The sequence below is a fragment of the Ambystoma mexicanum genome, chromosome 3p (assembly GCF_040938575.1).
Source record: "Ambystoma mexicanum isolate Mex_15411 chromosome 3p, UKY_AmexF1_1, whole genome shotgun sequence".
NCBI lineage: Eukaryota > Metazoa > Chordata > Amphibia > Caudata > Ambystomatidae > Ambystoma > Ambystoma mexicanum.
In genome coordinates, this window is record NC_090925.1 from 616,163,472 (window position 1) to 616,190,504 (window position 27,033).

The 27,033-nt window shown below is 45.2% G+C and overlaps 1 protein-coding gene across 2 annotated transcripts in view; it reads left to right on the forward strand.

Annotated features, from left to right (window-relative positions):
• LOC138580659 (ankyrin repeat domain-containing protein SOWAHA-like) overlaps window positions 1-27,033 on the forward strand; it is a 228,044-nt gene that overhangs the window by 48,037 nt on the left and 152,974 nt on the right. For both annotated transcript variants that reach the window (XM_069651375.1, XM_069651376.1), the window contains exon 3: window positions 14,751-14,812. In XM_069651375.1, coding sequence (XP_069507476.1) covers window positions 14,751-14,812 — 62 coding nt within the window. The remainder of the gene's footprint in view (window positions 1-14,750; window positions 14,813-27,033) is intronic.

Here is a 27,033-nt window from a genome sequence, read left to right on the forward strand (position 1 = left end):
GCGCCTGAAGCAGGCTGGGTGTAGCCCTCCTTAAGAGAGCCTGTAATAGGAACTTTGCAACCCGATTAAGTGCCACGTCCCAGTACCAGCCAAATCAGCTCAATGGCGAATGTACCTGGCCCTATGGTTTTTCTCATCACCAGGTGAACCCAAAGTACGGTGGGCGGATTGGAGAGATGGGTTCACCAAATGCATGCTAGCTGTGTTTTGGAACGAATTATTCACATGACGGGAGGAGGCTCTCTTGTACAACTGTTTAGACTCTGTAGGTTAAGACATTTTAAAGAAGTTGCCAGATCCAACTGGTCTGGGAGATGTGGGACTATATGAAAAAACTATTGCCAAGCTGGACAAACATTCTGAAGTGCAGGAGAACATTTATATTGGCACGCTATCACTTTGCCACCAGAGAACAAAAGGTGGGTGAATATATTGAAGAGTAAATGGGGCGTGGCGGTGAAATGCCAAATTACTCACTGTCAAGAAGAACATCTCTGTGATCAACTAATGATCAAGTGTTCTAATGACAAGATACGTTAAGAGATGTGGAAATAACGCAATCCTACATTACTGAGGGCCATTGAGATGGCAAAATTCATTGAGCACACTGAAGGCTGCATCAAGGCACTTCACAGTGACAAGAATTCTGAGGGCCAGAAGACAGTTTCTGATGAAGACGCAATAAACAAAACGACTAAGGCACCTCAGAAACAAGTGCCACCCATGGGGGAGGAGGGGAAATGACAAGAAAGGAAGAGAGATATAAAATGAGGCCATGACTCGCACCAACAGGAGCACAGGGCGAGCTTGGGGACCTTAAAAGGAACAGAATTTTTCACAGATCAGATGATGCTACAGGTGTGCCAGCAGTAGTAACCACCTGGCCAATGATCAGGACTGTGTGGCGATCCACATAGTATGTCTAGTGTGTGGGCGTGAGCGTCATGTAGTCCGTTGTAAAAACATCAAATCGTTTGGGCAGATCAGAGAAATTCACGAAGAGGATGATTACGACGGTATGGGAAAAGTAGTAATAAACTCTGTTCAGGCTTTGTCAGTGAGAGTAAGAAGGAACAAACCTTATGCCATGATTTCCATAAATGGAGTTGGAATTTCCATGCTAGTGGATAGTGGGGCGGATAACACGCTTGTGGGCATACAAGCATGGAGGAACATATTTGCTTGTTGTACAGTTCATGAACCTGAAATGAAAGCAAATGCATATGGAGACATACCAATAGATATTGTTGGTCAGTGTAAAGTAGTAGATGGTAGTCGGAATGCAGGGTTCACAATGAATGATTTATTGCTGAGTTAAACTTTTAAACCGCCTCTCATTATAAACAACAAACTGTGCTTAAATGTGGTTCAGCAGGCTTGCTCGATAAATGCGTGAATCAATTCAGAGTTTGCATGAATGTCCTCTTAAGCTTGGCTCCTCTTTGAAAACAAAATTATCAGGTCCTATAAATTCCTTTCCCCGGACACTAGCTTTCCATTCCTTCGCCAGCTGTCCAAATTGGGTTTTTAAAAAAAACAAAAACAGAGAGGGAAAACCCACGGAAACACTGTCCTTTTGAAAATGGTTTACGGGCAGACTTTCCTTGTCGGTGAATCCGCTTCGGTAGTGTTCCCGGCGCTGCTGCTCTTCGAGCCTCTCCTGGCGGAGGGTCTGCCTCTTGATAAGGATCTCTGCGGTGCCGAGCCTTCAGCCTCCTAGTACGCCCAGTGTACATCACCTGGGGATTCCTCCCACTTCTCTGTGATCTCCGGCCAGGGCTGCTGCTGTAATGAGACAACTGATGAGTTTCCCGGGGCTTCTTTTAACTCATACGTTGCTCCTCCCCTCAGCTTCCACCCGCCTTTCCTGCCCACTTCCCACACCTGCAGCCAGTTTGCCTTCACTCCTCCACCCTGCTCCCTGCACTTTGTCCATCCCAACCTGTACTGCTATGGGGGCATCTGTCGCTGTACCGCATGACAGGGCTGTATCTATACCGCTTCCCTTTGTTCATTTTGTCTTTTCCCCCACCTGGTCTCCATTTCCCGTGGTGGTTTATGGGATATGTAGTTTTGTTCTGTCCTGCTGATGTAACATTTTGGGTGCTGGGTCTGAAAGTTAGAATGGGGCTGTCTTTTATCTCCATTGCCTCTTTGACCTCCTCACAGTCGGTTCAATGCCACGCTTGGGACGAAGGCCAGATCCAAATAAAGAGCCGTCGAGGCCTCGACACGATGAGAAATCGTCAAAGGATCCTTCGAGCCACAAGTCGACTAGGTCGTCGACACCATCGAGGCTCTTAACGCCAGCTGCACCATTGACGCCAGCGGTGCCTTCTTTTTTTTATTTGCTTTTTTAAAGCGCTCGCGCAGCCGGAATAGTTATTTTTTTAGTTGCGTAATTGTTTTTTTTCTCTTAGTTGAGTATTTATAATGTGCTTAAATACCCAGAGGTTTCTAAGCACGGACCAGGGGATCGAACCTGTTGCTTTGTGTCGTCTTGCTACCAAGGTGAGCATGTTGCCACTGAGCGATCCTCCCTTCGACACCATCAATGCCATCAAAGCCTTTGGTGCCATCGAAGTCGAAAATTATTTAATTGAAAATATCGACGACTCCTCAAGCGTCAAGTTCAAAATAGTTTAGGTTTTCGATGCCCATACCAGAGAAAACCTATACTTCTTTACCTAGAAAGGTTTATTTTAAATCACTAATCTCGCTTTGAGGAAAATGAGCTATTGCATAACGATGCGCCTTTTGGGCTACTATATGGTACACCAAATGTCACTGATAGCTTTATATCAGAGGTGTGAAGGCTAAAAGATCTTTATGACCACTTACAAACAGCCTGTGGCGTGGACACTTCACCAGAGCCAGAATTTGGTAAACCTGAATTTGGTCAACATGCAGATGCATCATATAGACAGTTGATGTCTAAGGTTGTAGATTACTTGGGATGGAGTAGACCTACCATCCCCTTCAAGCAGGATGATCTAACAGACATTTTTGATAAGGGTCCGCAAATGGATCCCATTTTACCTTTCCATATTGCGCTTCAAAAAAGGGTGTCTGCCAATTGGGAGACGCCGGAGTCAAGTCAGGCAGTAAACAAGAACTTGACAAGAAAATAATGCCCATCTAGTTGTGACCTTGACTACTTGTCAAAACACCCCACCCCAGAAAGTCTGGTGGTTCAGGCAGCTACTGCAACCTCAAAATTGGCAGCTTACCCAACCATTCCTCCCGATGGGGATGACAAAAGTGCAGATGCATGGGCAAGGAAATCATTTTCTGCAGGAAGTCAGCCAGCTCCACATGTGCCTTGGCAAAGTATTCATGCACTCTATGGGACTGTATTTCTATGGCGGCTGAGCGTATTCCTGAAGGGGGGGGGGAAGAGACGGTTTCTTGGCTATTGTTTGAGATGGCAAGGAAGCTATGTGAGAGTCTTTCAGTCGGATCTGGATTCTGCTGAAAGCATCAGCAGAGCCATGCCAACAAACAAAGTAATACCCAGATTTGCGTGGTTGAGGAGTCTGGATTTGCACCGGATGTGCAATCTAGACTCCTTAACATTGGCAACAATGCCGACAAAATCCTTGAGAAGTTGCAGACCTCTAAGGCGGTAGCCAAATCTTTTGGTGCCGCTATTAGGCAGCCTCAGCCATTTCACCCCAGTAGACCGCCTTGGAGAGGGTAGATCGTTTTGCTATTACTCCTCATTTGGAGGAGCGACAGGAATGGCTGTTCAGAGGCCAAAAAAAGATTCCCTTGTGGTGGACGAGGGCGAGGTGCAAAGCCTGTGCAAGCAGGGGCGTCCTTACCAACAGCCACTGCGTCGGTTGCCTCAAAAGCTCTAAGGACTTGAGCCACGAACCCCAGTGGGAGGCACACTGTCTCAGCATTTAAAAGAATGGCGAGACATTACTTCAATTGCTTGGGCATTAGAAACCATAGCTCAAGATTACTGCCTTCCCTTCATTCAAAGACCTCAGAACCATCCACTGGGGAGGCATTCTTTGAGGGTTCCAGATCAGCTCCTTGTGCAGGAAATGTTGACCCTGCTAGAGAAAGATGTTATAGAACCAGTGCCTGTAGCGTAGAGGAACAAAGCATGGTGCTCTCCACATTTCCTAATGCCCAAGGAGGACAGGTGACTCAGACCCATCTTGGACTTGAGATACTTGAACAAGTTCCTCAGGAAGGACAAGTAAGATGGTCACACTTTCTCAGATCCTTCAGGCTCTCCAACTCCAGCATTGGATGGTGTCATTGGACCTTCAGGATGCTTATTATCATGTGCCAATCCATCAAAAGCACAGAGTACCGGAGGTTTGCTGTTGGAGGTTCTCATTATCAGTTTCGAGTTCTGCCATTCAGGCTAACCACCGCCCGAGGGTTTTCACTTGATGGCAGTGGTGACAGCAGGTCTCCGGAGAGGGGGGTTCACATCTATCTCTATCTGGACGATTGGCTGATCAGCGCGCGTTCTCCTAAACAAGTCCTGGATCATCTCAACATCACCTGCCACTCTCTTCACAGACTGGGCTTCTCCCTCCATTACAAGAAGTCCCATATGATACCTTCTCAAAAGCTCCAGTTCATCAGGGCTGTACTGGATACACCCTTGGGGTAAGAGCTCGCCACCCGAGGTGAGGGCTCAAGATATTCTGCAGATGGTCTCCAAGTTTCAGAGTGCCCAGCATCTGGTGGCCTTTGACTTTTTGAGGTTGCTCGGCCTCATGGTCTCCTGCATTGTTCTGGTGCCAGAGGCTCGGCTGAGAATGAGATCCCTTCGATGGGCTCTCGGAACACAATGGTCTGAATTCTCTGGCAACTTGTCAGACCTACTTGTTCCAAGCAGGCCTGCACAGGATCTACTGTGGTGGGCTTGCAAGGACAACATTCTGAAGGGAGAGCCTTTCTGGCAACCATGGCCGGAGATAACTGTAGTGACGAACACCTCACTCACAGGGTGGGGAGCCCACGCCAACCATCTGACAATCAGCAGTCGTTGGTCTCCATCGGAGTCCAAACTACACATCAACCTTTTGGAGCTGAGAGCAATCAAACCTGTGCTGAAGGCTTTTCTGCCCTCTGGACGTGGAAAGAATGTCCTGATAATGACGGACAACACAGTGGCCATGTACTATCTCAACAAGAGAGGAGGTATAGGGTCACTACCACTGTGTAGAGGCAATGCAGCTCTGGTTTTGGGCAGTTCACCTAGCCGGAGAGGAGAATATGGTGGCTGACGCTCTGAGCAGGAAGAGCACAGTCTGCCACGAGTGGGAAGCTCGGGGGAAGTCCTTCAAGAGATGTTCACCCTTTCGGGAACCCAAGTGGATCTGTTCGCGAACAGGAAGGGCAAACTGTACTGTCCAGGGAATTTCCTCCAAGAGGAGCTCTAGGAGACGCGTTTGTGGTTTCCTTCAGTCCTTGTCATTCCTCACGTGATCAGGAGGTTGAGAAAGTTCGGAAAACTCGTGATCTTAATTGTTAATTACACATGTAAGTGTTCTTTGGTTCTATAGTAGAACGGACACATTGACGTGTATTAACTGTGTTTAATTTTTTGACAATTTCTAATGTAGCTATTTCTTGGTTTTTCCCTTTCCCTTTTCTTGTTCGCTGCTTCATTTTTTGCTCTCGTGTTGGGATAATGAATTGACAATTGTAGTCTTTTCATGCATGCTATGCTCTACCCTTTCACTCCACATTGTGGATGGTATGTACAGCCTTGGAAAAATACCACAGTTGGTTGAAACACGTGTTGGCTGTTTGTTTGTGGGGTTTCATCTCTAGCTGCATACACAAGTTTTCACGATGTGGCACCTTGTGTATTAATTTATCTATGATGTTTTGACATTGGTGCTTAGTGGTTTTAGGTCATTCCTTGTACTTATACAGTTATGGTGGATTAGGGCATTCATCCACCTAGCCTATTTACAAGCAGCCAGGAACCGCTCGGCCGCCCCACGCAATTAACGGGTCAGTCGCAGTTGGAGGCTTTTTGTTGTTTGCGCCCCATGTTGCCTTCTTTACTTCATTACATGTAGTTTGTGTGGACTTTCGGGCAGCGTTTGCTACTGCAGACCGGTGCAGGCTATGGTCCAAATTGGTCGCCTGGGGGATAGCTGCGTGTCTTTTGGACCGGATTATTCAACATCACGAGGACACGGTTGTCTGTGTCAGGTTGAATAGCAGGGGGACAGCCATTACCTATATACCCACGATTATGGGATTAAAGCAGGTTTGCAGGCGTGCCCCCCTCCTTTCAAATCAATCAAATGTACACAGTTTGATCAATGCTGCTTCTTTCATGCCTGTAACTCAGTAATAATACAAGCATCGGAGACCCATTTTTTTCCAGTCTGTTGAGGAAAATCTTTCCATAAACATTTGCTAAACTATCAAGTTAGACTGATGGGTCTATAGTTGCTGGGGAGGGAACAATACCCTTTTTAAAATTTGTACAGTTCAGCAGTTTGCCAACTTGCTGGGACAGAATTACTCGAATATAAAAGCTATTAAAGACCATGTCGGAATGGGGATCCAAACTATAGGCTCTTCTTTGAAGATAAGGTTTTCAAGTGGGAGTATTTTACTCTAAAGGTTTATGGTGGGAGTGAATTGTGTTTATTAGGGAGTAAAAATCATTCCCATTTCTAATAGGGTTCTTTAAGCAAAACAAAAACTTTAAAATGTATAACTTGTAATCCATGCTCTTTGATCTAATAATACATTGGGCCTCATAAGTTTGCCGGTCTGGTAACAACAGTACCGATGAGCTTGCCGGTACTGTTGTTACCGGACCGGCAAACTACGCGTTCTGCTTGCGGGTGCCTTCCCGCCCACCAGGTCTGACCTTGCAGGCGTACTGGTGCCCGCGAGCAGATCATGTCGGATGCACCGGCACCATTCTGAATGGTGCCGGCGCACCATTCTGACTGGTGCCGGTGCACCTGACCTCCGCATTCCCATTGAGCCCTATGGGGCTCAAATGGGAATTGGGAGCATTTCATTCCGGCGCCCGCAAATGGGCAATTACCGGGTTCGGCTGGGCCGTAATGACCAGGCAATTGGCCATTCGCGGGTGCCGGAATAATTCGAAAGTTTGGCGACAGCCTGTCGGTTTTACCGACAAGTCTACTGCTAAACTTGTAATGAGGCCCATTGTTTTATATTGTTTCTCTTCAGATCAGGCAATATACTATTGGGACTACTTCCTGTAGCACTGCTCTGCTGGTGCAACCCACACAACTCTATCCTTGGAGCTGTTTGCATGGAAGCAGTTAGAAGCTCTTGTGTGTCAATTTTTTCTTTTTTGTTTTGGGGGGCATTTGAGCTCCGTATTTTTTTTTGTTTTGATTGGAGTATATACCTGTATTTAGGGCGTAAACGGGGATGGTATGCAACTTCTGTAGTTCAGATGGTGGTTTTGCAGCCTTATCCTCATCTGTTGCTAATCCGGTTTCAGTTCCATATTCTCTTGTCGCTCACCCTTTGTTATCCTGGTTGTGGACCATTTTCCAACTCTTTTTCCCCTTTATTCCTTATTTAAACTCTTTTTATTGGTTTTACAACATATAGAACGTTTACCCGCTCCCTCGGGAGCAGTTTCCGGGTGGTCCCTGGTCCATTCCTTCCGTTAGTGGGTTATCGTAGTCACTATAGGTCCAAAAGTTTTAGCCTCTGGGGGTACTATGCGACCCGAAAGTCGTCCTTGAGGAAGGCTAATGTATCAGCCCAATCCTTTGCAAAGTTATGCACCTTCTTGTCCATGGCATACGTTGGCCATTCCAAGGCTACTATTTCCCAGATTTTCCGCAGCCAGTCCTGCATCATGGGCACGTCTGCGCTTTTCCACCTCTGTGCTATTAGTGACATAGCTGCGAGTGTCAGCACCACCCTCACCTTTTCACGTGATCTGGGTTCCCTCCCAGCAACCCCCGCTCTGACTCCCAATAGGATCTGCTCCGGTGATCTATTTTCTCTGGGCCCGTAGGCCTGGTCCTGCGCTCTCTCTCCCTCCAGCAGGGCTCAACCCTTGAACACCTCCACCAGATATGCTCCACTGTGCTCTCCATCCGCAGCCCCTCTAGAAATTCCCTGGCGTTCCCGGGTATATTTTATTAAGGCGGGCTGGCGTATAGTGCCAGCCAAGTAATACCTTATACCATGGTTCTTGCAGCTGGGAAGCTCTTGCTAATTTAGGTATCATCCACCACAACCTCTCCCATTCCTTCCTTTCAATGTCTCTCCAAGATCCGCTCCCACCTCCGCATGTACGGCCACTGTTCTCTAGGAGTTGCTTCATCTAGTATTCTATATAAGTTGGAGATCGGCCCCTTGGAACCATCATGGGATAAGAGACATTTTTGCAAATTGCGTGGTCTTTCTTATCGCTGCCCCTTTAACATCGGGATGCAATACCCAGTGCTGTATTTGCACATATCTAAGCCCATCACCTTCCTTCACTGGGAATTCCCTTTTTTCAATCTTCAAATGAGAGTATTTCTTCCCCCGAAACATGTCCCGTAGCCTCGTGCACCCTCCTTCTTGCCACTTTGTGAACGCTCCCTTCTCTAGTCTCGGTGTGAATTCCCCATTATTAAATATAGGTGCAAAGGGGAGGGGAAGGTCGTAATTCCCCTAGATATCACAAGTTTATCCCAGTTATCTGCAACTAATTTGGTGATGGAGCTCTCGTAAATGTGATTTGGCCTATGCTGCTTTGGTCATTTAAATGAGTTACCCATTTGAATGGTTCTTGGTCTGTGTATATACTGCCCTGTCCATTTTCACCCACTGTTTGTTCTGCTCACTCTCCCCCTCCTGAAGCCACTCTAATCACTCGTAGCTGTGTAGCCTCATAGTATTGCATAAAATTTGAGAGCGCAAGCCCCCCCCCACCACTCCCCTCCCTTCTTGGCGCCATCAACAGGTGTCTACTGATCCTTGCTCTTTTCCCCTCCCAGAGGTACTCTCTGGTCACCGCCTCCACCTCCCTGAAGAAAACTTTTGGTACCGCCTGAGGTATTGCCTGGAAGAGATATAGTATTTGCGGCAGCGCAACCATTTTAACAGAGGCCAGCCTTCCCACCCATGAGATCCGACGGGACCTCCACCTCTGAAAGTCCCGTTTGATGCTTTTCAGCAGTGGGGGATAGTTAGCTGCAGACCAGCCCTTAAGGGTCGCCGTGATTTTCACTCCCAGATATCTGATTCCGTCCGGGCTCCACACACAGGGGGTGGCTGCCCTCAATCAGTCCCGCTCCCCTGCCCTCAGATTTAAATTCAGTAATTCCGATTTGCCGATGTTAACCTTCAGGCCTGATGCCGCTCCGAATATCTCGAGTAGAGCCGTGCTTACCTGAATGGACTCCATTGGCATTGTTAGCGTAAGTAACATGTCTGCGAACGCTGTCTCCTTTTGCTATACCCCCCCCAAACCCCTGCCCGAATGGGATGCCTCTTATCCCCTCAGAGTTCCTAGTTGCCTGTAAAAGGGGCTCTAGATAGATCGCATAAAGTATTGGCGATAGCGGGCACCCTTGTTCCGTGCCTCTGCTTAATCTAAAGGGTCTGGACATAGTCCCGTTCACAGCCACTCTCATGGTGGGTGCCTGGTAATTGGCCTGCATCATTTTCAGGAAATCCTCCCCCCCCCCCCCCCCCCCCCCCCTTGAAGCCCATTTTCTGCATTACCTGGAATAAGAAGGACCACTCCACGCAGTCAAATGCTTTTTCTGTGTCAAACCCATTAGTCCTTTCTAATGGGTTTCTTTCTATGCAGAATGCAGACGTTGCCTTGAGTGGCTTTGTTGCCCAATATAGTGTCAGAAATAATTGTCTGCATACAAAACAGCTATTTTCCTTGCAGACACTTGTGGTGCATCCGCCTCCTTGTTTAATATTCTGACAGCCAATTCATTTATATAAAGAAGGAATAGTAGGGGGTCAGAACTCGCCCGTCGTGAGATTGGGAATGAGTTGGTGCTCCCTCTGGCCCATAGCACAGAGTAGCAGTGTTCTCCTCCTATAGCCTCCTTTGGTTTAGAATTTCACTTGGTACATTAAATTCTTTTAATGGCTCTGAGAGTATACTACAATCTACTCTATAAAATGCTATTTCAAAGACAAAAGCTAAAGTCTCGTTCAAGCGTATGCTGGTCATGTGCACTGACATGAAGTGGGGGAGTGTGGGCAATAGCTCAGTAGGACATGGACCCCGGCTATTTAGATATTTAATATGCGTTGCAGGACATAGGAGATAATTAGTTCACATCCTACTTCATTTTGATTACTTAATTTCCGTTTATGTGGATTTATGTTTCATTAGGTTGTATATAAATAATTAGTACAGCGAGAATTGTATTTTCAAGCTCAATATGAAACCTTCCTCTCTTTCTGTTCTTTTTCTCCTATCTCACTGTGAGGTACATAGTACCATTAATAACAATTGGGGAACACACACGTTGGCCTTTAAACTAGGAATCCACTGCAGCCAACCTTACAGTAGGGCGTACTGTTCGGGCCAGGTTTATGATTTTGATTTGTTTTCATTACCTTTTATTCACATCTCGGTCCTTTTGTTACATTTTACATTTTATGAAAAGTCATTGACAAGTGAAATGAAAGCATGTTCTTTCGATTAAATGTTCTTTAAAAATGATATTTTTTGTTTTGCAATGCCGTTTCCTAAACAGGAATGTAGGCACGTCTTGACTGCTTTTGATCATTAATAACCAAGTATTGTCCTGTTTACTTAAAATTGCAAATAAAAGGAAAACCTGATCGACTGTATGATATGATTTCCTAAAGCCTTGATGATTATCCACTAGAAAATCTTCTTTTTCGCCTAATTTCGCGAAGTGCTTTATTAAAATGTTTCCTTACACCTTTGATAAACCAGCAATTGGAGAAATGGATCTGTTAGCAGGGATCGACTTATTGCCCTTTTTGAAAATGGGGTGATTTCCTGCCTTTTACAACTGCTAGGGATGCAATTGGCCATATTTATTTTTAATCCGAAAGATGATTAAAAACAGGACCCATAATGCTGGTTCAGCGTTGAATAGGTAAATCGGTGGCTTATCAGTGCACAGAGCAGTTCCCAGTTTTTGAGCACTTAATGCCTGAAACGGGTCGCTCTGAGTGATATATATCTTTTTAGTTACACCTGAAACCCAAAAGACATGTTGTCGAGCTCTGTTGTTGTATTCGCCCGGCTTGTACAGTTTACATAAATTATGAAATCATTTATCCTTGGTTTTGTTAGACCCTAATCTGTCTGGGAGAGTGTTCCGTATTTAGCAATCAAGTGCTAAAATCTGCTATAGTCATTGTTCACAGAGACCTGTTTAAGGGCTTCCCATTTCCCTTTTTCATCTTCTGTTTCCTTGTTTTTAATTATGTGTTTATGGGGGTGGCTTAACTCTACAACATGACAGTCTGTGTCCGATTTCCGTGACCTTAAAAGCTTTTGTTTGGTCAGATGGCATTCTTTGTCAAATCAAGAATCCCTCAATCTAGCCTGCTGCTTAATACTTTTAGCAGGATTGTTGACAAATTGAGAGATTATCGTCACCAATTCTTCATAAATTCTTATTAAAACTGCTCTCCCTTGGAAGTAATCTGTGCAACAGAGATCAATTTGGGCTAGTACGAAAGGTGGTGTCCCTGTTTCCCTCCTTTCTAGCTAAGCAAACTGGGCCCTAGTCTCTTTCTATCTACCGTTGAACCTTTGAGATTCAAATAGGTTCCAGTGTCCGACTGAGCCCAGAATGTAGACTGGGTGGCTTGCATACTCAACCTGTGTATGTCTAGTTTGCTGGGTGGTCCCAAGGCGTTGAATAGAGCTGCCAATTTGTGAGAAACCGGGATACAGTGGCGCACTCCCCCGCTGTTATCTTCCTTTTGTAGTAAGAGGTTCAAATTGATTATTGAAATCACCTGCCACCAACAGCAGGTAGCACCTATTACTGTTATCGGTGCTGCTCTAATAAGAATTAATTTCTTCTAGTGCTAAAAGCACAGAATATTTAATGAAATGTGTAGATATAGGTTAAACAGTACAATAAATGGTCCTGAGCGCAATGTAAACTTCAAGCGTATCGGGTCGCAATGATTGGTCTCAATATATTTTAATTGTTGCATTAAGTCTTACATCTATCCAAATGGCTAACTCCGCAATTGCACTTCCTCTTGGCCCACCCTCACTCAACATAGTATGTTCTTTCATAAATGTCACACGGTTGCAGAATAATTCAATACCCAAGATCCAAATGATGACTGAGGTAGGTTTGGTAAAGTTTTTATTAGCAGCAAAGCAAAAAAAATCCAACGACCGGACCGGCAATGAGAACAAATTCCAACCTGAAACTGCCTCTCCCAAATTGCAGCAGTTCTTATAAACTTTCAAGCACTTTGCAATGTATCCTAGAAGTGTGGGCACCCCCATCCCATGCATGTTCAATTGGACTAATGGGAGAGCGAGTGTAGCAGTAATCTCCTCTACTCCGTAAAGCGCCAAAGAACTGTGTGGGCATGCTAGGCATGAACAGTTCTTTCATGCAGCAAACCTTTACATTTTACAGACTCGTCTTGTATGGTCTTACTTCAGTGGTACACATAAATGTTGCTCTTTTTTATGTCTTGGTTACAAATAACTTCTTGTGACATTAAAAATATTAGTACACCATTGCTTATCAAATAAGTTTGTTTGCTAATCAAAAATATCTTAATTATCAAACTTTTAATCAATTTTTGAAAACTAATTTATGCCTTGCATCTTGATAATGTGGGAAGGGTAGATATCCCCAGCAATTGGAGGGCCTGAGGCGCTGCATGATGGTTTGGGCATCCTCAGATGAGATGTGCAAGAAGCGAAAGAGGGGTGAGGTGGTGGTAATGGGGTTGTCTTGGTGATTGGGGGGGCATACCTTTAGCGAAGGGCATAGTTTGCTTGTGGATGGTTTTGTCTGAGGGTGTCTTTTGTTTGCAAGAGCAGATTGGACTAATGAGCACCAGGCCTAGTCTTTGGGAAAGCTGTTGATGGGAGGTGCTGGGAACGCATGTTCCTTGAATATTTTAAAGAGTACCCTTGTGTTTGAACTGGCTTCACTTATACTGGTGTTGTAAATGCCTGATTTAGTGGTGATAATGGCTGCTTGCTTTGTAGGTCATAGCTGCAGGGAGGAAGGCCTCTTTGTGTGGTGTGGAGGGGTTCTTCCTCCATAGGTGTTCATGAGCCCCTTTATGTCTGTGAAGGGTGAGTAGTTCCTCAGTGAACCAGTTGTTTTAATAGTCTTTTTCTGTAGTGTAGTTTTAGGGGAGCATGGTAGTTAAGTGTGTATAGGAGCGTGGCGTTTTAGGCAGCAGGGATGGTTTCAGGATAGTTGCTATCTGGAAATGATGCGAGGGAAGCCTCAGTAGTGGTTTTGAGAATCCCCTTGGAGAGTTTGGTATATCTCCCTATGATGGGGAGGCGGTTGGTCGAAGATTAAGGAATACAGGAGAAGAGGATGAAGGAGTGGTCGGTCAATGGTAGAGGGTTGATGGTAGTGACCGTGATGGGTATATTGGGGCCGAGTACCCAGTCAAGGGTTCGGCCTTTGGTATTGGGGGGGGGGGGGGGGGTGATTTGTTGAGTGAGGCTCATCTCTTGTAGACGAGCACTAAGGGCAATGGCCTTGGAATCTGTGGTGTCATTTGAATCCAACATTAAAATCGCGAAGTAGTACAAGTATGGTATTGGGTTTGAAAAGGGGAGAGAGGAGGAGCGAGATGTCGGTGTCGGGTGAATTGAGGTTGTTGTGCTGGCGGCATAGTAAAAGGACGTTGATGGTGGTTTGGTGGCATGGGTCGATTTTAGTGAGCAGGAGTTTGTAGCCTGGCAGTGAGGGTAGTGGTGAGGTTCTAATGGGTAGAGAGGATTTGGTGATAATTGCAGCGACTCTGCTAGATTTGGCAGGCCTGTCTGCTCTGCGAATGGATTATCCAGGCGGGATGGCGAGGGATAGAGCTGGGCCTGCAGCAGCATGCAGCAAGGTTTCCGTGATGGCTAGCAAGTCCAGGTCTTTTTCCAGAATTAAATCCTGGATGTCCAGAATTAAATCCTGGATGTCCATGGCATGGGCACTTATTGATCGAACGTTGATGGGGCCACACGCTAAATGGTTTGGTTGTTGGGAGGGCAGAAAGGGTGGGGGGGTTGAGGGAGTAGGTGGGCTTAACCAATTGGGAGATCAGAGCCTTGAGTGGCTGTGGGTTAGTGGTGTGTATGTTAAGGATGTGCAGCTGCCTAGTTATTTGTTTCTCATGGTTGGTGGTCTGGGGCATAGGTGCGGGTACGAAGACGGCATAGTCTGGTTGGAACCACTGCAGGCTGTGGTGGTAGGGGTGGTGTGAGCATGTGTTGTCTTGTGGGTGGTGGTGTGCACACTGAAGTTAGGTTTGGGTGGGGTGGTCTTGGGATGTGAGAGGGGTCTGGGCCTGGCTGATGGTACATATCATACAGATCTGCCGTTACTGTGCCTAGGTAATGGTGAAATGCATGTATTCTAGTCTTTGTAACTTTTTTGTTTTAAAAGATCTAGTGTCTTCCTCTGCCCTCTCCTTTTTAAAATGTTACTTCTACCCTATGCTCTGCAATTCTTCCAGTTTAGTGCCTTCATTATTTCATCCGCAATTTCCTTACCAAAGCTCAGTGTCTGTCTCACAGTCGCTCTTGTGATTTGTTACAGCTAATCATCGACAAACCTTCAAAGAGATCATCAACAAGGTGGCAGTGGTAAAGCAGGAAGATGTGAGTATACTCCACTGTTGACCCTTCAGGTACCTTTTGTGTTCCACAAAAACAGGTTTGAGTACAAACTGGTATCGTTACACAACTCTCTGTGCTGTTGGGGTAGATCACCACACATAGCATGTTCACTGAAACAGAAATGAAGAACGGAAGGAGTCTGCTACTAAGAGAGCGTGCATCTTGGGCATGGGTTGGGTGAGGTTATGAGTGCTAATCTCTGCACTCTGAGTATTGAAGGCCATGACCTTTTGGACTTTGGGGAACCAAGGATCAACTGAATACCATAGCTATTACTGAGCCGAGGTGTAGCAACCTACCAGTGAGGCTTAGCATTTCACAACTCCATTTGAAGCTATAGGATGGGTGGGGCAGTTGGTTTATGTGACACCATTAAAACAGTGGTAGTTCAGAGCATGAGGGGAGAGAGGTTGCCCGGGATACCTAGTGAAAGAAAACCTGGATCTATGTCTCTGCCTCCATTTCATGCCCATTGCCTTTTATTCCTTTCCCTGCCCCCAGCATTTCTAACTCCTAGTATTATTTTGCCCCATCTGTGGCTTTTTGCTAAAATCCATTTCTAGACGCTCCTTGCTGCATTTTTCTGCTGTCTCTGTGAAAGTATGACTTTCATTTTTCCCTTCTGCATTTTGTAATGGGAATGAACTTGAGTGCAGTGGATGAATGGACTGTGGTAAGAGGCATACCTCTTTGTTGCCCCGTAGAATAAAATCTATATATTTCTGAGGCTTGTGGGGTCTGCTTAAAATCTCATGCTTTGCATAGGCTGACATCTAGTGGTTGGTGTCGAGCGTCTTTCAAAACTGAAAGGATGTCGACTGGGCATGTTTGTTATACTATCGCTACTGTGACGTGTACTATACCCATGGTCCTTCATGCATTGAGGTCCTCTGTTTTTTCTGCCTTTGGGCTGGTCGCAGTTCCTGTTCGTCACTGAGCCTCTAATATTATAAACCAAGCTCGTTATTTCTCTCATTCAGCATTTTCGCTCGACTCATACTGGGACTTTGACAATGCCTTCCCAACAGATCGAAGAGCCTCGCCGACGGCCTACCATCCTTCAGACTTAGGCCTACTGAGTAGGGGGAGAATGGTGTAGGAGTGGGGGAGGCATTTACATCTTTTAGGGAATGCCTTCATTTATATTCCCCATTAATTGTTACGTCTCACTGTCCTCCAGCGCTTATGATGGAGAAAACTCCTTTTACTTGTCATGTAGTCGGACGTTTCCCTGGAAAAGATGCACAATGTGTGCAACCATAGTCTCCATCGAGGCCACCAGGAAACTAAACTTAAAGATTGGTGGTCAAAGTGCTGGGCAGCCTACGCAATACAAGCTGAAGCATCATCAGAATACCCCTCCGTCAATGAGGAATCCAAGGCAGAGCAGGACAGTCCTAGCGCCATAAGTGACCCAGAGGAGTCATTTGATTGGAAAACGTATGATATCCGGGTGCCCGCCTCCAGCCCCGGAAGGCAGGCGCCCGCACTATGGATGCTTCCTCTGGCGACACGAGCAAACCGATGAAACACACGTGGGGTCACGAGCGGCGCATGAGGCGCTGACACTTAAACACAAACACCCACACCACATATTTCGGCACACCTGTCGCAAAGTGGAAAAGTGGCTGCGGAACCTGCCCCTGTAGAAGGCGGCTCTGCGTCCCAGGAAACCTCTGTGCCCATTGCTCGAATTTCAGCACATGTTCCTAATCCCAAATGTATGCCAAGCAAAAGTCGTTCCGTGGCTTGGATACCATGGTCACCAAACCAGCCGCGGAAACAAGACTGTTTCAGTGCCTGTTGACAATGCCAATGTCAGGGATACATGGGAGCCACCTCCCCAGAGGCACTTCACAAGAAAAAACATGCAAGGCAAGAGGAGGAAATGGTCTTTCCACTCCAAGACATCCCGACTGGTTGTCCCTGGACTAAAGGTACACTTGAGAACACTATAAATAAGATGACTTTGAGTTCTTAGAAAAACACCCTATAAAGCACAAACACATCTCTCCATAGGAAGGGGAACTTTAGCGGAGGGCAAGCAGACTGCAAATGCCATTCTCAAAAATGCACTTGACGCAGCAGAGTTGTAGCAGAGGGAACTCTTCATCAAACGACACACGTGGCTCAAATTCTGGGTTCAAACCTGAGACGCATGCCACACCTATTAACATGCCAATAGAAAATAATGTTCTATTCGGCAAAGCAGTGGACAACTCCCTAGGAACAGCCAAAAAGGAGCATGGGACCCTGAAAATGCTGGGACAGATTGCAAATAAACTCTTCATGCAGAGAGGGTCCTACTGCAACCAACACACTTCTCATGTGCAAGGATACGCTAGAACATCAGCCCAGTCCGACTATACATTGGGAGGGGAGCGGCACCAGCTCATGGCACACAAATCGGGGACAACTACCAACTTCTCAATCCTCTTTCCAAAGGCCATTTGGCGAGGGCATAGTAGGGTTAGAGGCCAAACAGCAATGAGTCCCTGCTTCAGGTCCCCTCCCATTTCACTGCAGTAGGGGGTCGCATTTCACAATTTCCCCACGTATGGCCGGGGATCGCATCCAACAAGTGGGTATTGTCAACTGTCAAAGACGGATATTGCGCAGAGTTTGTAGCAGTACCGTGTGATAATCCTCCAAAAAAACAGGAAAATATCTTTAGAACACCAGCCGATTCTCCAGCAGAGTTCTTCTGGGGAAAAAGAGCCATAGAACTCATCCCCTGTCAGAGGTAAGCAAGGGTATTTATTATGTGTACTTCCTTGTTCCAAAAAAAGACAAAAACAAACATCCAGTGTTCGACCTTATGTCAAACCTCAAAAGTTCAGAATGACAACCGCATAGGAGGTCATTCCTTTACTCTAGACAACACTAGATGAATGCTTTCATATTTCAATGTTGCCAGCTCACAGAAAGTACCTAGGGTGGGCTGCAACCTACCGATTCAAAGTACTCCCGTTTGGGATTACCCCAACCCCTCTTGCCTTTACAAGGGTACTAGCAGTGGTAGTGGCACACCTATGCAGACAATCAATTCCAGTGTACCTTAACTGGACATAAGGGGAGACACGCAACAGATTTGTTAACAGCAGACGATAAACATTTTGCATCAACTCTGGTTTACTCTGAGCTAGAAAGTGGAGCTTAGTTGCCAGCCAGTTAAAACAATTTCTAGGAGCAAACAGAAGACACCTTACACTTTCCCTTCAATGAAAGGGCCCAGAACATGCTAAAGATTCCATGTTATGCAGCCGGTTGGCAGATAAGTCAGAAAGGTGATGCACTTTCTTGGTATGATTGCATCATGCATCTTAATTGTGCCACATGCAAGGCTACATATGCATCCAATACAAGAATGGTTAGCGAAACAATTGTCACAGGTGCACGAAAATTGGGATGATCTAGTGGTAGTTTCGCAAACACTGGTGTTGGTGCTTCAATGGTGGTCAAAGGAGAACTTATTAAAGGGAAACCTGTCAACTCCCCCCCCCCCCCCCCCCCCGACACAGGTCACGATAACAAGACTAATCGCTGTCCGGTTGGAGAGCTCATTATCTCCACCATAAAGCACACTGCATGTGGCCACAAACACTAACAAAGAGGCACATCAACGTCCTAGAGTTGCTAGCAGTATACTATGCATGACATGCTATCCAGCTCCATCTAATAGAGAACGTATTCCTTATCACTGACCGCACGACAGACCTGTTTTATATCAACAAACTGGGCGGAAGACAATCTCTAAATCTGTCCAAACTACAATAGATTGGAGTCTCCAGAGACAGATTTTTACTCGTCACAACACCCTCTAGGGGAACACAACTACCTAGCAGAAACACAAGTTATCCCCCCGAACACAAATGGAACTACATTCAGACATTGTGAACAATATTTTTTTCAAAGTGGATTCAGCCAAACATAAACCTGTTTGCCACAAAAGAAAAATGCAAAATGCCACACTTATGCCGCCAGGTTCGCCCAGTAGGGGTATAGCGGGTGCACACTGTGGATCCCCTTGGTCGGGGATATTTGCAGCTCTTGAGAAGAATAATCCACAAAATGCATCAGGAACAATTGACAATGATCCTAGTTGCTCCATTGTGGGCACGTCAGCCATGGTGCTCCCACCTGCTCAAGATGTATGTCTGCTCACAGATTAAGCTAACCAGCCCTTACAACAAGTCACAGATCCAAGGGCCAACCCTTCATTCACATCTTCGGACAACCAATTTAGCAGCTTGGATCCTGAAGTGATAGTGTTTGATCATCTTAACTTACTGAGCAGATGCATGGAAATATTAAAGAAGCACGTAAACCAAACACTAGATACTGCTACTTTAACAAATGGAAGAGATTCTTAGAATGATGTATAACGTCTAATGTAAACACCATAGACTGTTCACCTTCTAACATAGTGCACTATCTATTTCACTTGTTGGATTTAAACAGTGTCTTAAGCTCATGGGATCCCCCTTTGGGCCTATGCATGAGGCAAGCCTCAGAGATCTCACTTACAAATCCGTTTTTCTTATAGCTATCGCCTCTATAAGGAGAGTTGGTGAGCTCCAAACATTGTCCATTTCTGAACCCTTTGGTGGTCCATTTCTGAACCCTTTGGTGGTCCTAAGAACACATCCACGGTTCACAACAAAGTTCATTTCCAAATTCCATGTCAACCAGTCTATTGAACTACCAGTGTTTTTTCATGAACCACAAAACTCTGGAGAAAGAGCCCTCTGTACACTAGATGTTACGAGATCTGTCATGTACTTTCTCAATAAGACTAAACCAATCAAAGACAGACCACTTCTTTGTCTCCTTTGCTGATGGGAGGGGAGGGGAGGGAAGGGAAGGGAAGGGGATCCTGTCCCCAAAGCAGCCATTTCTAAGTGGCTTGTAAAATACATACAGCAATGTTTCAGGTTATCCAACAAAGAATTACCATTTACTCCTAGAGCACACTACACGTAGTACTGGTACCACTCTAGCCTTCATTGCAAATATGCCCTTTGAGGCAACATGCAAAGCGGCAACATGGAGCTCAGTTCACACGTTCACCCATCATTACTGTGTGAACTTACAAGCTAGGAGTGACTCTTGTAGGACAGGTAGTGTTAAGACATCTATTTGCGTCTGTTCCTTCTAGCAACCCACCTCCTTTTCCTGATTGCTAGTGTATGCAAAGCATGTAACCGTCTTTCTGATGCTAGTATCTGCTTGGATTCAAATGCCTCATTGGGAGTAGAAGGTACATATACCTCTTCATCCTTTTACTACGCACTTCATGCAACCTCAATCTGAGGACCTTGACGTGCGATGGACTATGGGTACAGTACACGTCACAGTATGGATAGTGTTACAAACACGCCCTGTTGATGTCCCTTTTCGATTTCGAAAAAAGTCATGTAATACTCCGCACCAACCACTAAATGTCGGCCTATGCAAAGCATGTGACTCTAAGCAGATGCAAGCATCTTAACCACTATTACAGGTATGTAATGTTTGGAGAACCCAGGCTAAAATCATTTGTAAAGGACCTTTGAGTGGGGATGGCCTCATCAGTGATCACCACAGTTAATGATTGTAAAAGCAGTAGAGCCTCCTGGTAATTATAGATAAGCTGTTGGAATCCCATACCAAAGATAGGAGGTCGGAGTCAACTACAGTCGTTTAGGCTCACATCTGTGGTAGAGAAATGACAAAATTACTCATTGGGGAAAAAATGTGTCAATATATGTTTAAGTGAGTGGATTTTGGGTCATGGCAGCACTGATTCTCAAAGGTAAGGCCACACAGACTCATCTAATGGAAACTTTTGGCTGGGTAACCGGGTAAACGGATGTAGGTGGGATAGGCGTGATCTTCCTAGATTTAAGGTAAGTGCTCTGGTGTGTTACATGCTAAATGTTTGTAAATAAATTGGACTCCTTTGGGATTTGAGCCACATTAGTTGAATTGGGAGCCAGATGGGTAGCAACAGCTATTGATTAAGGTGTACCCGTTTGTGGATTATGTAAACATCTATAATTGGTTTCATGCAGCTAGAGATAATGGCACAATTTGAGTCAGACAAGCATGCAGAAAGATGGAAGCTAAGGTTTGAATATAGAGTTGCATGATTACGGCACTGGAATCTTGCAGAGTAGTGCTGATTGGGAGATGTCTTAAACATCACAAATGGGATGAAGATCCATGGGGTCATCAAGTCCCAGAAATTGTAACAAAAATGTGATATTGCAGTGCTGTGGGTGTGTTGTGTTTGGGGAGGATTGGAGTGATTTGTCAACAGAAAATAAACCTGGAGTATTGTATGTAATTGTGGAAGCTGTGTCCTCAATACAGATTTGAGATGCTCCCCATGTGAACTACTGTTATGGTGCATGGTTAAAACCATACATCCTTAAAAGATGGACTTAAAGGGGAAGTTTTCTCAGATGTTTTACTGGCCCTATCCATCGGCATGTGTACATCGATCGATGGTAAACAAAATTCCAATACAAAATTCCAATGCATCTTACCTTTGTTTTCTCACATTTACACACGTGAAACTGACAGATCAGGTGCTGCCATCTTGTGCTAAACCTAGCCATTTATCCATCGCCTTAAGCTCAAGTGCCCATTAATTCAGATAACCTGCCCCTCAAGCTGTCCTCACTAGATGCTTGCTCCTCTTTGTTCACAAAGCCAATGCACGTCTCATGCCAACGTTCTCTGTGCGCAATCTATTGATGTGTCCATGGAAATGTCAAGACGCCTCTTTCCTCGACAAGTAAACAAACCCTTTCTTTGTTGTTTTTTTTCCTTCGTGTGTCTATTTCATTCCGAGCCTCCCTGATTTATTTTTGCTCTGTTCAGCTTTCTACCAAGTACGACGTACTTAGAACAGGTATTGACAGTACATAAAACTTATTAACTCGGTAATCGCTTTTTTAAACACTTTTTTATATTATGTACAAATGTCTTTACCAAACCATATTAAAAATCTATATTTCCATGGAATATTGTTTTACAAGTGTCACTGCGAAATTTCAAAGCTTGTGCCTATTATTGTCTTTGCACTATGGTTTATTGTAACATGGCTGTTTCATTCTATTTTTATTTTACATTGCATTTTAATGTAAAACCTAATTTTGTTACTGTATATAAACAAAAACGTATTTTTCTCACTGTTCATTTGATACTACTTCAATATTTGGGAACTATGGCAACAAAGCAGCCCCATCTGTACAAGCTTGAATACTCAGATGAGGAAATGGTTGAAAGAGAAAAGCCGATATGATGGGGAGTCATGATGATCAATCACCGTAGCCTGATCCCAGCCACATGGAACATGTTTCCACATGGTGTACCTGCCATTGATGTGAGGCGATGGCAACTGTGGTTGAGAACTGCTGTTCTGGCTGCGTGGCCTACATAGCTGAAAAAGACACACCACAAAACTGCTCTCCTGAACATCTGTGAAGACCTGCTCTCCAACCTTGATTCCAACACCCCTTTTGTCCTCATCTTAGTTGATCTCTCTTCTGCCTTTATTTTATTTGTTTTTATTTGTGTTTGTAATGTGCCGAAAGCCTGCAGCCATCAGGGTGCAATAACATAAAACCAGGAGACAAAAACAGACTTGGACATAAAGATCCTGCATCCCTTCTATATACGTGGAAATTACTTAAACAGGTGTGTCTTCAGGTGCTTCGTAAAGATTCTATAGTTTGGTTCTAGGCGAATAGCCAGTGGAAGCTTGAAAGATTTCCCGGCACCAGTCACTCGATTGACCAAGGGCACCTGTAGCCTGCCATTTGCTTCAGACCTCAGTGGCCTATTGGTTATGTACCTTTTGAACTTATTCCTGAGATATGTCGGTGCCACACCATGTATGATTTAAAGAGGATCCAGTCCTCAATCCCGAGCCAATGTAATGCTCTCCTTCCTTCGGTCACATGGTCTCTTTGATCTCTTTGACCACACATACCGCGTTGTTGTCCATTATCTGCCATCTTTCAATGCCTTTCCGAGTGGCACCCAATGTCGGTGAGTTGCCATAGTCCAACCGTGACAGGATAATGGCCCGGGCAATAGTGTCCGAGTTCTTCTCACTTAGGAGGGGGCGGATGGCTCTCAGGAGACGCAAATAGGTGTTGTTTTTATGGAGGTAGTTCACCTGAGCCTCTACGCCAAGGGACGCTCCCTCAATCCAAGAGTTTCAACCTGCGCAACTACCTTGATAGTCTTTGATAAAAATTGACTCGTATTCTACTCCTAACTTGGCTCTTGCTTGGCGTGAGCCACATATCATCAGCTCGTTCTTTTTTTACTGTTCAAGCACATCCAATTGCCCTCCATCCACTTATCAATAATGCCATAAATTGCTGCGATCTTAGCCATGTCTATTTGATAATCCCCCTCTAACTCCAGCACCAGCTGTGTATCGTCAGCGTAATTGACAGTCAGCCATGCCATCCTGCTCAACTGTCTCCATGATAACCTGGTATCGCTGATCAGGCCCTGGCTTGGCTGACCTCGACCCTCCCAGGTCTAACTTGGGTCCTTCCTCTCCTCTCTCTACCTGTGGTGTTCCCCAGGGGTCTAACCTCTTCCCTGGCTGTTCAACTAATACCTGGCACTTCTTGCCCACTGCAGTGCCGCTCTCTGCCCCAACTTTCAGTGCTATGTGGATGACACTCAACTCATTTTCAGGCTCTATTCCTCCAGAACTTCTCCTTCTCGCATCTCTGACTGTCTGCTATTCAGGAGTGGTGTGCCACCAATGATCACTGCCTTCATGCCAGTAAGACTGCGATTCTCCTCATCGGCACACCTGCTCCCTCCTTTCTTGTTGCTCTTTGGCCGGCCTCTCTTGTCCCTCTTCCTGCTTCCACCTGTGAGGCTACAAACCTCAGGGTCATCTTCGACTCCACACACTCCTTCTCTCTTCACATCACTGACGTCTCTAAGAAGTAACACTACCAGCTGAACCACCTCAGAGGTATTCTTCCTTTCCTCTCCTTCCCCCAGAAGCTCATTGTCTCCAGAGCTCTGGTTCTCTCTAGGCTGGACTACTGCAACAACCTCTTTGTAAATCTGCCTGCATCTATTCTCCGCCCTCTGCAACTCATCCTGAACAGGACTGCAAGACTTGTCCTTGGCCTCAAACCCAGGGATTGTATCTCTCCAGGACTGAAATCTCTGCACTGGCTCCCAGTGGCTGTGAGGATTAAGTTCAAAACCCTCTGCGTTGTCCACAAGGCCTTCTGGGGCCTCAATACCTTGAACTCTCTCTTCCTAAATATCTTCCTTCTCGAGCTTTTTGCTCATCCGCCTCCAACTCCCTCCGGGTCAGTCGCTTCTCCAAGCAACAAGTTGGTGGTAGATCTTTCTTCGGCTGGGGCCTCCCTCTGGTGCAGCCTCCCTGCCTCCCTGAAACTTGGGCAGAACCATCTCCGGTTCTGGAAACACCTCAAAACCTTCCTCTTTGCTTATGCTGTCTCTCCTCCTGTCCCCTGCTGAATTCCTGGCTGAAACTAAAACTACCCTGGTCACCTGGCCACTCTCTGATCTCAAGCCCAGGTCCCTTTCCCCGCCAGTTGCACACCTTCACTGCCTCCCTGGCAACCCCCACACTTTAGACTGTTTTTTGTATCCATACAGTCCCCTACCGGCACTTGACACATGATGTTTGCACTTACCCTTGCACTTCCCACCAGCTGGCCTCACTTTTTACTTATTGCTTTTATTTATTCTATTTATTTTTTTAATGTCGTTCCCATGTACTGCACGACCCCCTCCCCTCCCTGCACTTTGTCCCTTCCCCTGCACTTGCATGAACTCAATGTCACCTGGCTAAGTAAGATCGTTGTCTCCATCTTCCCTCCCTTGCCTCGTTGCGCCTAGAAACACTTGTGTATAGGCACATTATATATGCCATATCATATCATGTCATACCACCACCATTTGTTACCCACCTGCATGACTTCAGGGCAGCCTGCCTTACAAGATCTGTTTTGCGAATGATGGTCCTTATGCACGAACTTAGAGCAACAGTTTGCCCTTCTAATCCGGGTAATGAGTATGTTTACTCTTTATATGTTGTATGTTTGACAACCGAGAAACTAGTATTTTATATTGCTCTCCTATATCATTATAACTTTGAAGGATCACTGACAAAAGAATTTTTCAGGTATTCTGAAAAAATGTCTCGTTCTAATCTCTAGCCAAGTATTCAATATTATATTTAACAAACAATTACATTTCTTTCACTTTTGTTAAAAACAATATTTGCCTATGTTCCAAACTGTTTTTGCTGGAATGGGTGCTCACATTTCTAATTTATCCTTACTTGCAAACAACCGTACTGTCAGCATTTTGCTCTAAAAGTTACTTTTTGTAAGCATAACAATGCCTTAGAATTTAGAAGACAGTGGAAACAAAATAAATGCAATTATTGAATTCATTCAAGCAAATTATTTCTGTGTCTCTTACACAGATGGTACAGGCTTGTGGCCCATCAAGCATTTATATGGTGGATTCATGGAAGACTGGGATTACGCATCGGACTAGTAATACCTGCCTGTGTGCTTCGAGACATTTGTGAGAAATTCCCCAGTGATTCCAGACAATACAAGGGATTTATACAGACAGTAACTCAACCAAAGCAGTACAATGTGTAGTTTGTCAATGCCATCAACCCTATAAAACAAATGAGGTAATATGAAAAGTTATTAAAAATAAATTGTAAATCGCCAGCATGTCAAAACATCAAATATTTATAAATGTATGCTATGACAAGATCATGAAAGATCGGTGTCCTTTAGCAAGGTTCCTGGCATATTGCGCTTGCCTCGTCCACATCTATCTCCCCTTCTGGTATCAATGTCAGTTCGCCCCTGTGAACGTGCGCTGCCAAGGGGGCTGGGCTGGTTGGGAAAGAACACATCAAACATTCACATACACACCCACTTTTCTAAGAGTTTATAAACACCTTCAAAGTTGGCAAGAAAACATTGCTGCAATCTACAACTAATATATAGTAATCTATCTGCTTTTTACCTTGGTGCTGAATCGGCTCACCTATTTTTCCAAGTAACTTTTTCTCCCACCTGGCCGCAAAAACCTGGAACAACATCACGAAAGAAATAAGAAACGCCAAAGAACACCTACAATTTAGAAAACTACTAGAAACCTGGCTCTTCAACACCACAACACCAAATTGAAACTACCAAACAATCAAATAGGAAACACAAAGAACAGATTGACAGAATTTAGGATGGCACACACAACACCCGAAACAGACTAAGGGAAACGCCTACAACAACGAGACACAACGCTAGGTGGAATGGGACACAAGCAACAACCCCACGAGAACCGAAATGAGCATACTTGCCCAACACCATCCAACAACCTCTCACACTCCATAAACGTTACCAAGTGCCATACTTGGATAGAATTATGAATGTTAGCAAGTACCACACTTAGACAGAATTGCGAATGTCTGCATGTGCCACACTTGGATAAGATTGTGAACAATAGCCTGCGTGAACAGCTGGATAGGATTGTGATTGTCGGCCAGTGCCACATCCAGATAGAATAGCGATTGCTAGCCAGTGCCACATCTAGACTGCATTGGGAATACTATCGAGGCCAGATTTAGATAGAATTGTGAATACTAGCTTGCTTCACATATAGACAGGATTTTTCAAAGGTGGGCCAGTGCCACATTTGGATACAGTTGTGAATATTGGTGAGCGTCATATATAGAAGGGACTCTGAATATCAACCAGTGCCGGATCTAGATAGAAATGCAGAGATATTCATGCGCCACTTCTAGAAAGAATGTGGAAATTTAGCACATCACTTCTAGAAAACAATGCCATAACCAACCCACTAACAATTTCACCCCTCTGCATACACCTTTCAAACTGTAACAAAATGCAACCACAACCCTATAGCACAACTAACCACACAAACTTCACTACAACGCAACACAAACCACACACAGACTCACACAACAGCACACAACGGCTACTGACCGAAAAACACCCCAAGCCCAGCGAAAGGTGTTAACCGGGCTGATGCTGCCAACGGCACATGACTGCTCTCTTGCACTTTTCCCGCTCGTTCCCATGAACCCACCCCCCTCCCTATTCAGAGCCACCAGAGGACCATTCCGGTGGTAATAGTGTGCGGTACAAATATCC